At 38.2% G+C, this 14,271-nt stretch overlaps 1 protein-coding gene across 20 annotated transcripts in view; it reads left to right on the top strand.

Moving 5' to 3' along the window:
• The window catches only part of DMD (dystrophin), a 953,416-nt gene that overhangs the window by 638,495 nt on the left and 300,650 nt on the right, over nucleotides 1–14,271 (top strand). For all 20 annotated transcript variants that reach the window (XM_083612216.1, XM_083612211.1, XM_083612219.1 and 17 more), the window contains 2 exons: nucleotides 741–905; nucleotides 12,171–12,272. In XM_083612216.1, the coding sequence (XP_083468342.1) occupies nucleotides 741–905; nucleotides 12,171–12,272 (267 nt within the window). The remainder of the gene's footprint in view (nucleotides 1–740; nucleotides 906–12,170; nucleotides 12,273–14,271) is intronic.

The following is a 14,271-nucleotide window of genomic DNA, read 5'->3' as shown; positions in this document are numbered from 1 at the left end:
AGCTAAGTTTTACTCGGAGTAATTCCACTGAAATAAATGGACCTAACTTAGTCATGTTCATTAATTTCAGTGGGTTACATTTGAGTCAAACTTAGCTGAGTTTGTGTGGTCTTGTCCAGCTCTCAGAACTGAATCATATAGAGGGACTATTACCTTTCCTTTGATAAGCCTCATATTTCCTATGCTGTTTCATAGATATAGGCATTACAGCTTTACCCAGCAGTTGGATTGGGCCACTGTAGAAACTGCCCCCTGCAGTCTGACAATGCAAGTTAAAGCCAAAGTCTCTGGCCCATACAGCAAACCAACTGAAAGTATTTGGAATAAAGCTGTGGCCTGTTTTTCAGCCACCACTGTGCTGCAACACAATTTCTCCCCCACTCCCATCGCCGGAGCAATTACTTTTTAATAACATAGAGACACTCCTTTTTATTTTGAAATGCCATAGAGCACATCCTGAGAAAAGCAGTAATATATAATCCAACTTAAATCAATGAGGTTTAAGAGCTTAACTGTGGTATAAATCTCATTGATTTCAATGGGACTTAGGTATCCCTAGTTTTCTCTTGATCATAGCCACTATTATTCAGTTATTAAACCTTTTGGGCTAATCAGACTCCCAGTTAATGTTTATAAAGAATGTAAATTTTATACAGAGCATAATTTATTGACATGATGCTATGTGTGCAGCAGAATTGGAGTTTCGTCCAAGCAAATGATTTTGTTCTGTTTTTGAAAAGGTATCCAAAGATCTGCCTGAGAAACAGAAAGAAATTGAGCACCTGCTAAATAATTTGAACCAGCTTGAACAACAGTTAAGTCAGCTGAAATTGTGGCTCTCTCCCATCAAAGAACAATTGGAGCTTTACAACCAAGTGGGCCAACCCGGGGCTTTTGACATCAAGGTAATTAAACATTCACCTATATACCCGGAGAAGTGTTCAGACGATCATTTTACAGGTGGTATTAACTTTTTGGACAACCCTACACATGGGTGAGTTTGTAGTAGAAAAAATGAAGAAGAAAAAGAGCAATTACCATTTGAAAGACTTTGTAATCATGTTGCTTTGGTTGCCTTAAAAAAACACATTTCAATTCCAAATCCAGAGAAATAACAATACTGAGTGTATTCCACTTGTGTCAAACTGGACATCCAGGTAAGTTTCAGGGAGGAGTCAACAGCTGTGACAAAATGCTGCCTTTTAAGCCCAATGCAAACTACATAAATATGAACAATCTAAACAAGTTCAGAATATTTTGACAAGCCAAAATATTACAGGTTCTTATCACCAGGATATCCTGGCTGCCATGGAGGCTTAATGACTAGCTTGGAAAATACCAGCCTGTCACTGTCCAGGTACTAGATTCCCTATGTGCTTACTGGGTGCATAGTTCCTTATATAAACGCAAAGCTAAGTAATTAGGCACTGTCTGTTGATAGGGGTGTGGGCAATATTCTGAAATGCCCCATGGCAGAACTTGTGAAACTTAAATCTTGATTAAAAGAAATTTAATAAAAAAGATTAAATCAAATTAAGTATTGATACAGGAAAAAGATGCTGTTGCTTTGATTCTGTTCTAGGAAGAAGTTTATCTCATTGTGTGAGAACAGGGCAGGAAGCTAGCAGTGTCAAGGAGTCCCTGACTGAAGAGTGCATTATGTATACAATTTCAAGGGCAGCTTTTATTTTTACTAAGTCAAGGGTCACATAGCAATGTTAAACATGTGGTAGTAAAAATGACTTTGGCGTTTAACAAAACAATCTGATTCGTTGTTTTCTTTTTAATCTTTTTTTTTGGGGGGGGGCTCAATTCTCTTTTACTTCTTGCACCTCATGGCACTTACTCATGTCTCTCTCAGCATCGCTGCAAGTCTCTCCAAACCTCCTTGCTGCCTTTGCTCTATCCACCCCATAGCTGTTTTCTTAATTTCTGCACTTGCAGCATCATAACTCTCACCTCATTCACAGGCTTTGCTGCAGTCGTACATCACATATACCCCCTGTGTTTCTCTCTGTACCCCATCTCTGCTCCCCATCTGTTGCTCTGGTACCTCACCACACACCTTTCTCTCTGCAACATCTCTCAGATACCTTTCATAGAATCATAGAATTGTTGAGTTCGAAGAGACTTTCCCCACTGGTCTCTCTGTACCCCTAGCACACTTTCCTCTATTTGCACTTCATGTCTTCTCTTTTTTGCAGTGTTTCTATACCTATTCCTGGCTTTGTTTTTGCACCTTTTCTCATCGTTTAATGTAATCATACACAAGGTTTTCACTCTGCCAGCAATTCACACCAGTGAAGGAGTCTTTGGTGCAGATGGGCTGTGCACGAACAATAGGTATTTGTGCCATTATCCTAAAAGGAACAAATAGGCAGAGGGTTGCAACTGGTTTACAAGCCTTCAGTTGTCTTGGCCTATTCCAAGGGTAGGGGATGAAGAGATCAGCAGAGACTCTGCAGGGTCCTGTATACTACCATTTCATCTTGTTTGCTCCTGTCATTTTTTAAAAAAAATATTTTAAATTCTTGTGGTTTAAAATTTTGGAGGTTTGGTTTATGTTCTGAATTTTATTTATGTTAAATTTTATTGTTGTTAGCCACTTTGATACCTCCTACATAGTAAAAAGCAGGATATATATTTTAAATAAATACATCACAATTCATCCTTAAGCTGGGTAGGAACTGCAGCAAGAAAAAAATTATGTATGCTTAAATATGCCAGATCCAGAATTGGATGGGATCCAAATGGGCAGAAATAAGCTCTGTATCACAGTTGGGGGATTTGTAGCCCTTCATATTTCCATCGACCTCAGCCAGTGTGGCGAATGGTCAGGGGTGCTGGAAGTTTTAGTCCAGCAATAACTGATTTTGATGTGAGAGCAATACACATGCTTAACTTCTCTTGATATTAATAGGACTTGAAGCATTTTGTTTAGGCTGTGTGGTGTTCTTTCTGTTTAGCATATGCTGCTGAGGTAGCTCTTGTGTAAGAATCTGCCTGCTACAACAGTTACTTGAAAGGATAGGAGCGTGCTGTAAATGCAGCTTCACTTAAAGATCTTTTTTGGAAAGTAATTATTCAAAGCCTTAGGGGAGTATGTGTGAAAACAAGCAAGCATATTTTTTTAAAACCTGGCAATTTTAAAACAATTTTTAAACTTGGCAAATTCTTCTTTTATCTATAGAAAGTTTCTTCTTCTTTGAGCTATAAATAAAAATGACTTTCACTGCCCTGCAGGGGCTCCCCAAGAAATTGAATAACAATAATTGCGTAGAGCTGCAAATGTTTACTGAAAACCATCTAAATCACCTTTATTCTTGAGTTCCTGTCATAACAGGTATGATTACAATCACCGAACACAGAATGTATTGTTTTGAACTCTGCAGGAAGAACATTGGATATTGGAGGGTGGAAGGAGGAAATAATGAAATGATAAGCACGTGCACAATAAGCTGTACATAGAGCAACATTCAGTGTTTAGAGAGATAGTCACAGAGGGAAATAATGTTTATGTTCTAATAGTGGGGGGAAATACAGAGTGCTACCCACAAGCTGTTCTGTTCAGGCCAGGCTCCAGCTGCAGGGGGTCCACAACAGTCAAGGGACTGGATACACAGCTAGCCATTCAGGCAAGCTCTGTGTATCCTACCACAGAGGTAGCTATTCAGGTACAGTACAGTATTTGTGGAAATACACTGTTCCAGCCTGGTAGTGAGCCCTTTTTCTTTCTTTTTTTTTGGAACAGCTAGAATTACACTCGGGGTCCAGCTGAATTCCATCAGCTGGCATCAAAGAGAGGTCTCCTCATGGGGAGGACTTTGCTCATGCAGAGACTTGACTTCTCTATTTAAGATACTGTCGCTCATGCAGGCTCAGGGCTATACTCTGCTGCCCCGCTGTATGCTGCCTTCTACAAGTTCTAACTCTTCCACATTCCCAGATATAGTCAGGTTGTAGGCTTCACTAAGGAACAGGGTCATCTAGGTTGAAGAATTCTCCAGGTGAGCCATGACACAAGTAAAGGAAAAGAAATGTCATGCAGGAAAAGGAAAAGAAGACATTTCATCAGAAGTTCTCCACTGATGCAAGTGATTGGTGGATTTAAGAAGGCCCCAGTCTGCATTCCTGAAGCTGGTTAGGATTGGGTAGAAAGACTCCTCTGCTAACAGGAAAAATCCACTGTTGTGGAGGCCACCACTCTGCCCACAAAAAGTGCCCTTCTGCTATGCCAGCCTGGATATGGTGGTGAACCTCCCCCAATGTCCCTACTTTCCACCCAGATTAGCAAGCTTTGGATGTGGTAGTGCCTCCCTGCTCCATTGCCCTTTCAGGTACTGTTAGGATTGCTCTGCCTGCTTAGTTGGTGGTGTTATAATACTCATGGTAAAGATGGATAAATGTGACATTTACTTTTCTATTTTCTGAGGAGATGAGTTGTATTTTGCCACCTAGTGTTAACACATAAACTTTATGTCCAAGTGAAACTGTTTAATTTGTGTATATTTAATTTGACTACTACTGCTGCTACTCTTGAACAGTTATATATCATTGTATACTAGTGGGTTTCAACATATGCATGTCAGAAGTGGTACAGTGGTACCTCGCAAGACGAATGCCTCGCAAGACGAAAAACACGCAAGACGAAAGAGTTTTCCGTTTTTTGAGTCGTTCCGCAAGACGAATTTCCCTATGGGCTTGCTTCGCAAGACGAAAAGTCTTGCGAGTTCTTGCGAGTTTGTTTCCTTTTTCTTAAAGCCGCTAAGCCGTTAATAGCCGCTAAGCCGCTAAGCTGTTAATAGCCGCTAAGCCACTAGTAGCCGCTAAGCCGCTAATAGCCGTGCTTCGCAAGACGAAAAAACCGCAAGACGAAGAGACTCGCGGAACGGATTAATTTCGTCTTGCGAGGCACCACTGTATAGGCCTTTGTAAATTTATATACCACTCTTCATCAAGAGATCCCAGAGATAAAATACAAGCAAATAATTAAACCAAAACAACAAAACAATAACCCCACAGATGCATTTAAAAGTCTGTGGGATATCAATCAGCCAATTACTGTAGGTCTTTTCTCAAATCTTAGTTTCTATGGCAGGGTAACAGTACGCAAACATTAAATTAAATTATTGACTTCCTGTTTTTAAATGTCTTTCACAGTAACCAAGACACTTTGATATGGTTCACACAAGACATAATTTGATTTTTTATTTCCAATCTTAATACTGTTACAACTAATCTGTTCTCTTTCCTCTAACATCTGAAAGCCCCCCCTCCCTTTGTGGTTTTTCTGGTAGTGGGCGTACAGAGACTACCTATATAGCCTATCTCTTCTTTCACCCAGCTGTTTCACTGCCTCCCTGAATCCCATAAAGAACTTTAATTGTCAATAAACAATCATAAACTCATCCTTTAAGCAAAACGTTATATTCCAAATAAAAAGCTAGAAAGGGCTATGCCAGGATAATCAGTCCAGGCTATTAATGCTTAGCAACTGATGGCAAATCTCATTGTATACTTACACACAAAGGAAAACTAAGTAGATCTAGATTGTAAAGCTACACACACTTGCTAAGGATTAAATCTCATGGATTTCAGTGGTCCATATGTTTATTTAAAATCATTTGTACCCTACTCTTCCTAAGGATAAAACAAAGAAAGAACAAACAGACAAAACAATAAAATATAACAGGAAATGCAGAACAAAAGAATATTACACGGAACCCAACATGTCTAGGGTGGCTCAAAAGCACAATTAAAAAATAAATGTTTTAACTGGCTGCCTAAATGTAAGCAGTGTGAGAGACATACAAATCTTCTGTAGGAGGAAGTTCCAGAAGTGGTGGGCTTCATAAGGTGGCAACCTCTGCGTGTTGTCTTCTTACAAATATTTGAGACACTGTACCTCAAAACTCCCAATAACCTCTCTTAGTGGTTTCAAGTAGATATTCAAAAACATGGGGTATAGAGAAGCATCTTGAGGAATCCCACAAGGTGCAATGGCCATGAGGTCGAACAAAAGTCATCCAGCATCATCATCTTGAAACATGCCTTCATGGAGAGCTAGAACCACTGCAAAGTGGTTTCTCTAGTGCCTAGCCCAAACAGACAAACCATACCATAGTCAAATGTATAAAATACTACTGAGAGCTTCTGCAACATCAGCAGGGATGTGCTCCCCCTGTTTGGTAGTGGTCATCCACCAAGGCAACCATTCCCATTTCATTCTCATGACCAGATTGGAAGCCAGATTGAAATGAGTAGAGAAATCAGTTTCATCCAGGAAAACGTGGAGCACACGTACATAGTATGTGGGCAAAAAGTTCCTCACAAATCTAGCAAGAGATTTCAGGAATCCAGCAGTTGTCACAGAATAGGGCTAATAATGGAAAATATTTATGAAGAAAATGTGTGGAGAATTCTGAGAGCTCAATGAAGTGGCCAACATGAATCTCTGCCAGTAATGTTCTAAAGTAGCTGATGTGATTAATTTCATAAGTAATTATATGTTGTAAGGCAGCTCAGGTATTTTAGGAATATCTTAGCTACTTACCATACAGCTAAGCTTAGCTTAATCAGTGAATTTTATTTATGGTAGAATTCAGTAGTTGAGAGACCTAGATTTAAAATAGGCTAATCTTATGCTTTATATACACAAAATAGCTATCTTACTAAATCAACAGCAAACCGCTCCATATTTACAATGATTTTTGCCCCATAATAATTTCTTCAGTAACAATTTGTAAGGATAAAATAAAGACTTTGATAAGTTATAGAGATGAGTATCAGGGGAAGCATCTATCATGTTAATATGCTAATCATTGTGTGCATGCTATTTATCACAATACATTTAATTGACAGCAGATTGCTTTTACGGTAAAAGATAAGAATGTCAACAAAAGGGATATGAATGAAAACAAATCATGAAGAAAAATTAATTAGATCACCTTCCTGAATTAGACTGACCAAAAGAAGAGCTAATTTCCCTTTTAAAAATATACCAATGGCAGATGAATAGTAAAGTTAAACAGGCGTTGTCCTTTATGTGTAATGTATTCTTGTAATGAATGTCACGGTTCTAATCAATAGAATCCAGCACTGGTTCTTTTTCTTTTTATTCATATCTGAGTAATGTCAATAATTATTTTCAGTTCAGCAAATTCTTATGAAAGCAATAGCTCAGTAGTTGAGCACATGCTTTGAAAGCAGAATACCCCAATTTCAGTCCCTGGCACCTACTGTAGCTAAAAGAATCAGGTGGCAGTTGATGTGACCTCTGCTTGAAAACCCTGGAGAGACACTGCTTTCTACCACCTTGGGCTAGTAAAACAGCTACAGCCATTTCTAGACCGGGTAAGCGAGACTGTTGTTATCAGTGCACTGGTGCGACTGATGAGGTCCTCCTGCAGATACCATCTTATCAGGAGGTCTGTTCCACACAGTGTAGCAATCAGATCTTGAGTGTTGTGGCTCCTACCCCTTCATAAAGGGAAATCCTGTTGGTGAAAGGCGGGACTCTGCAGTGCCATCTGGTGTCACAGTGTTATAACGCATACAGTTGTACCTTGGTTCTTGAACAGAATGTGTTCCTGGAGTCTGTTCAACTCCCAGAACCATTCAAAAACCAAGGCGTGGCTTCTGATTGGCTGCAGGAGCATCCTGCACCCAATCAGAAGCCACGCCAGATGTTCAGCTTCCGAAAATCATTCGAAAAGTGGAACACTCACAAGGCATTTGAGATCCATGGTACAACTGTATAAAACACTTTATCTTTAGGAATGTAGCTGAGTCCTGAAGTGACTCGGAAGAATATTCATACAGCAAAATATCAGGACCAGTGGGGCTATGCCTTAATAGCATCTCCTGCACTTAAATAAGGACGAGTACCAAAGTACCAATATTTCCTAGCACTTTTGGGGGTAAGAAATAACTTTTTAAAGGCAATAACATACACAGTAAAGGAAGACAAATGTCAAAAATAGATCTTCATGGTGTATATGAATTGGGTTTTTGAAGATGTATGTCATGTTAGAATCGCTTTTCTGAAGGCATTCGTTTCAAAAAATAGTTTATAGCAAAGAAGGATTCATGAGGAATCTTTCAAAAAACTTACTTTCTGCCGGGAAGACTGACTATATTCTAGACAATTAGCACAAAAGAGCAATTAATGTTTTTTCAGTATATATGAGTAGGAGGGCACTATCTACTTAGTCATGGAAAGAAGGCTGTGTAATTATCTTAAGTTTAGGTAAGCAGAAGTCACGCTGTGCTGAACTGTCATGGCCTTCAATTCTTGGTGCAAAAGTTGCTGATTTGAGGTAGAATGGAGCCCCTGCCAAAAAAGTCACTCAACATAAAACAAAGCCTGTCCATGTGTTCCCATTAATCTTCAATCTCCTTTCTGTAGCCTCTTGCTCCTGACCTCCTTCTTTTAGCTATCTTTGCTTTTTATATGGGCAGGGAAGAAGATGAGAAAGGATCAGATAGCTGGCCAGGCCACCAGGCCACTCCCAGGCACACTGTGTTTATATGTGGTCTTGCTAGTTGCAGCATGGAGCAGACATGAGCCCCAGCTGTGTGTAACTCACCCCAAAAATGTGTACCAAAAACTGGTTCTAGAGTTGAATGGTGGTTCATAGATCTATGATTGCAAAAGCTGAGCAAGTAAATCAAAATAGTAAGGTAGATAACTAGCCATTTTGCTTACTGCTAGAGCGATGAATAAATCACCTATTTGTATCAACTATTGATTATATGAAATGAATGCATATATAAGCTGTCTATATTAATGTTACAATGTTTCCTCTCAAACTTGGGAATACATTGCAAGTAAGATGGAAGTAGAACAGAAATGTTCTAAAATGTCTAGGATTTTATTTGCTTAGGAAAAATAGTGCAGGAGAAAAACATCTGAGAGTTTGTGAAATACTTTAATTTCAAAATAAATAATTTGCTGTGGCATTTACAAATACTTAAAAAGCTTGAAGTATTTCAGAAAAGAAACTGTAGGACCATCATAACATTCACAACAAGTCTATCTATGAGCCTTTGAATATCATCCAGAAGTGAAAGCAACTTGTCTTTCTTCCTCGTCTTTGAAATAAATGAAAACAAAAGGATTATTAAAGGAAACAATAAGGATTTATTCATGGAATACTATAACAAGATGTCAGTATTAGGCCCCTAAAACTGATTCTTAGCTATGCATTCTTGTGAAGTTCACTCATGCACTCATATGTTTTACAAAGAATAAATCCATTGAGAACATTGCTAGCAAGCTATTAATAATGGATTTTTTTGTGTCAGAAATTAAAAATGCTTCTGTTGACTGCTGAACAAAATGTATGCTTTTGTATATTTTTTTAACAGAAAGATGGGATAGAAGTGCTAACAATAAATTTAAAAAGTAAATTTAAGGACTGTGTGCAGATTAAGGTTGCAACCCCATACACACTTAACTAGGATTGAATCCTGCTGAGCACTCTGGAATTAACTTCCAAATAAATATGTATAGAAAACCATTGTAAATTTACTGCACTTGGAATGCATTGAAATTAGTGGGATTTAAATCATGACTGGCAGTGCAGTGCAGTGCAATACTAGCCATGTATACTCAGTCCCAACCCAGTTTACCTGGAGTACTCTGAATTCAATAGGACTTACTTTTGAGTAGGCATGACTAGACTAGTTAAGATTTAAATGGGAACTAAGAGGAACTAACTTAACCTGGAACCCATCATGTTTTGATACTTATTTATTTAACAAAATTTATATACCACTTGATTGATTGATTGATTGATTGAGAAAAACCTCTAAGTGGTTAATAACCTCTAAATGTTTTGATAGTGCAGTATATTTCAATGTTGGGCTTAACTCAAACTTAAGCTTCAGAGGAAAAATAGGTTCAGCTTGAAAATGGTCTTTACTTTTGAGAAACCTTTCTAAAACAAAGGTTTACAATGATGGTGCAGCGGAGTTTCTAAGGGTGATATTCAACTAAGCTTTACTCAAAGTTGACCCATTAATACACAGCCTTCATTTACGTTGCAGTGACTTATTGTTCCTTGTTTGCATGGGGTATGGAAGGGCGAATATATATCAGTTTTTAAAATATCTAAATTTTAGTTGGTCTCTTGGAGTATTTTGAAGTATGTCAAGGAAAACAGGATAATAAAGGAATAGCAAGAGAAGGAAAATTAACTTATTCTAAATACACTAATCAGGAATAAAAACCTATTAGTTGGACTGAAAAGGTATTTAATTATTTAAAAATGGGAATTATAAAATACTTGATAAAATATGCCAAAGGATAAATACTAGTAGATAGAAGACTGTAGGACATGAAAGGTTAAAAAAAAAACAACAAGAAAAACTGTCAGGCAAACATCAAGAGCAACTTGACAACAGAAAGCTGAAGAATGAAATGATACTTTGCTAAGATTTAGAATGACATTGAACTGGACACTTAAAAAGCAGAATGCATTTTTCATTTCTCCATCATTGACATGATTTGGTTGAATTCCAAGACAGTGAACACCTTGCTGTACAATTTTGTCTAGTGTCAAACTTTTGCAGTACAGTTTTGTCTACTGGGACAGATGACTGAGATGGGATAAAAAAGAAAGATAGTCACTGTGTATAGCTGGTGGCATAACAGAAAGGAAGCATTTGAAAAAGCTGCCAGAAGTAGATCAAACTACAGAAAGAAAAAGAAAAGAAAAAACTGTTTCAGTAAGCCATATAGCACTGCATCATAGTGAGGTTTCCCTTTAGAAAAAGAATAACGAAAAAGCCCCATCTGTCAAATGTTATGTTAGTCATGGCCCTTTCCTTGTAATTTAAATTAAAAGGGATCCCTTCTAACATTAATGCCATTTACGTACATGTCTCAGGTGAAAGGGTGATTGTTTATTTAAAATATTTATATCCCATCTTTCCTCCAAAAAGTTCAAGGTGCCTGCAAGATAAAGTGATAAATTAATACTAAAACTGCAGCAGGAAATAACAGAATACATAAGGAATGAAGATTATTTAAAAATCAGACAGGTGAAATCAGTTCCATAAAATAGTGATGCCTAAAGTTTCCTAAAAAGGAAGGGGTTTTTTTCTTAACCAATTTACAATCAACCAATAGAGAAAAAGCAAGAGAATTCTGAGACCTGCTACTTATGGTTTTTTTAAATTATGTTTTGTTAAAATGCCTACTAGTTATATCAGCTTGAATAGCTCAGTTGGTTAGAGCATGGCACGGTGCTGATGAGCTTACAAAGAGAACATCCCCCCATTTTTAAACTCATATGAAACATGCCTGCTACAGACCAATCCATCCCTACTCAGCAGTTTATTCCAGTGAGTTTAATGGGGCCTATTCGTAAACAATTGGCAATTCTGATAATTACGGTAAATAAGGTCCCTGTGATTTTTGTCTTTACAGTAGCATCCCAAGCCCTAACATGAAGTGTTTTTGCAGCTCTTTACTAGCCAGTTTTGGGTCTGAATTTTTAGAGCAATATCAGTGGTTTGTGGACCTGGGTATTCCACAAACAGGGCCAGCTCTCCAAAAGGCTCTAGATTGCTCATGCCTTAAGTAGATGTCCCTCAGTAGTAATGAATTTCTGCTCTTTCCTGACATTAACTATGAAGAATATGTTCTTTTCCTAACACTGACAAGTAACCAATTTAAATCAAATTAACATAAAACTAAGTTATTTTTAATAAGAGTGAATCCATGCATTTCAAAACAACAACACCCCCAAGCGGTTTTTTATTAAGAGAATGGTTCAGGAAAGCTGTGTAAAGAGTCTTCTGTGGTCCCATTAACCTCTCCCAATTTTTGCAAGGTCAGCTGCTGGTGTGGAATAGTTTCTTTTAAATGATTTGCTATTTCTTGTTTGCATTTTGACTAAATTCTGTGACATTGGTTTACTGAATCCTTCATGGGTGACTGCCTATATTACTATTTATTTTACTACTTTTATGCCATACGACCTGTATTTTATTTTGCAATAATCTCCCCGTTTCCTTCATTGCTGTTTTGCTGAACTATTCCCATTACTACTCCAAAGAAGAAACTAATCTACAGGGTGTATACAGCTTCCCAGGGAGCCTTCAGACTTTGATTTTATTGCTTATAGTAGAGGTAATCTACACTGTGTATTTTTATTTTTCAGGAAATTGAAGCAGCCGTGATAGCTAAACAGCCGGATGTGGAAGGGATTTTGTCTAAAGGGCGTCATTTATACAAAGAAAAACCAGCCACTCAACCCGTAACGGTAATGAAGCAACCTTCGTAATATCTATTACTGCATAATGGGTTATGCCTCCCCTGTTGTACAATTGTCCTTGATGCAATGTATTTGAAACTTGGAGTCTTTCTAAGGTACCAGAGACATACATGTTATGCTTTCAGCTAAAGCTTTTTAGACTTCATTTTTATTGCTTATTCTTATTTCCCACCCTCCATCACTTTCATGATCCCAGAGCAGATTTTAAAAAGTAAAATATAAAAACCCCAATAATTCAATAAAGTTTCCAGCTCAACTCATAATGGATCAGTCCCCATTGTGAGAATAAAAATAAATAATTGCTGTTGGAAGATAGCCAACAACAGCACCAATCAAATCTCAGGAGGGAGGGAGTTGTGTAGCTAGGGAGCCACTGCTGAAAAAGCTGTATCCCAAGTCACAACACAATGTGCCTCACTTATGGGCTACATCATGAGAAGGGCCAAACTGCTTATCTTAATCCATGGGCAGGTTGGTTTCAGTTTCTTCCACCTGATCAAAAAAGTAGTCCCATTCAAAACGCAAACTACAATTCTGCCAGGGAAAACCAGTTCTCTTTTTCTGGGTGAACATAGGGGCACACATACCTCTAAACATTTTGCGAATCTAAGTTTGGCCTCATTGAGGGGCAGTATTTCAATATGAGTAGGGAAATGAGAGCCATCCCTAAACATTTTTTTAGAAAAAAAGCACTGGGGAAAACTTTGCCCATCATGTGTGAATAGTGTGTGAGGTGGGTAGGAGAGAGAGGGAGGAAGCTGGGCCACCTTCTATGCCATCTTCCTTTCTTTATTTGCTATTCATGGACTGCCTTGTGCCAGGTCCTTTCCACTTCTTCCATCAAATTGAGTAGCACAGCTCCCCTTCTGCTAAAAGTAGCTCTGGGTATGTTTGAGGATCTAGTGTTTGATGGGTCATTATCAATTTTTTTTGGTTAAATCAGATTTCTGTTGCAGCTACCATATTCAGCACTGAAGCAGGATAAAATGTAGGACCATAGTTTAAATCAGCTTCAGACTTCTATAGATTGATAGACTGTGATAAGAAGTTTGCCCTTGCTTATACAGTGTATCATACTGTGAGTCTACTTTTTCTTCATGTTTGCTTTTTTATATCTAAAATGTGAGCTGTTTAATTTTTAAAATATTATTTACTTCCTACAGATACAATACAATGAATTGAATCCAGACATGCTCAACATAGTTTGTTTGCATAGGAAAAAAGGGTTCAGGGAAGCAATATTTATCAATCTTCCTTCCCCGGGCACCTGCCCATATCTCCCCAAAAGCTGCTCTCGAAGGTTGGAAGACCTCTAGAACAGTGTGGAGAGTGCTGCTGGTGGCCAAGGGGCGTTGGTGAAAACTACCCTGTTCCTCCATCAGAAAGCCTCCATTGTATCCCAGTTCCTTTTGTGAATGGAAGGAGCAAGTCTGGAATCCAATCCATTAATTCAAACCCTCACATCCATATCTTTTGGCCAAATTAAAATATAGTCCTCCCAAGACTATATCACTTCATAGTGAAGTTGAGATGCCAGGAAGAGTTGGGCTTAGCTGCCCCCCCTATTTTATTCAAGTTGGCACCCCAGTAGTAGCAGTGTGGGAAGATGGGAATGTTTAACTCTGTCCCATTTCACTGGTGACTCCCCATCTCAGCTGCTAGTAGTACCATGTTTGAAATCCTACAGGTATTTGTACTTTTATTCTGGAGGTATAGCATCAGCTTTCAGTGGTGAGCCACACAGCTCATAGCTATCTATGGTAATTTCACGTACAGTTCAGCTCTTTACCATGTGCAGTTACACAAGAATACCGTGACTGCTTTCAAATATATAATGGAAATATTTTTTAAAATAAATAAAGTTAGCAGTTTCCTATGGTGGGGGAACATATCCCTCATCTGTGTATTTATTACAGGGATGACTAATAGTCCTTTCTACACAAAACATGAGCAGATTTAATTTGCTACATAGATGAAAAGAAACATT

The sequence above is a fragment of the Podarcis filfolensis genome (assembly GCF_964270895.1).
Source record: "Podarcis filfolensis genome assembly, chromosome: 4".
Classification (NCBI taxonomy): Eukaryota; Metazoa; Chordata; class Lepidosauria; order Squamata; family Lacertidae; genus Podarcis; species Podarcis filfolensis.
This window is presented reverse-complemented; position numbering and strand designations above follow the sequence as displayed.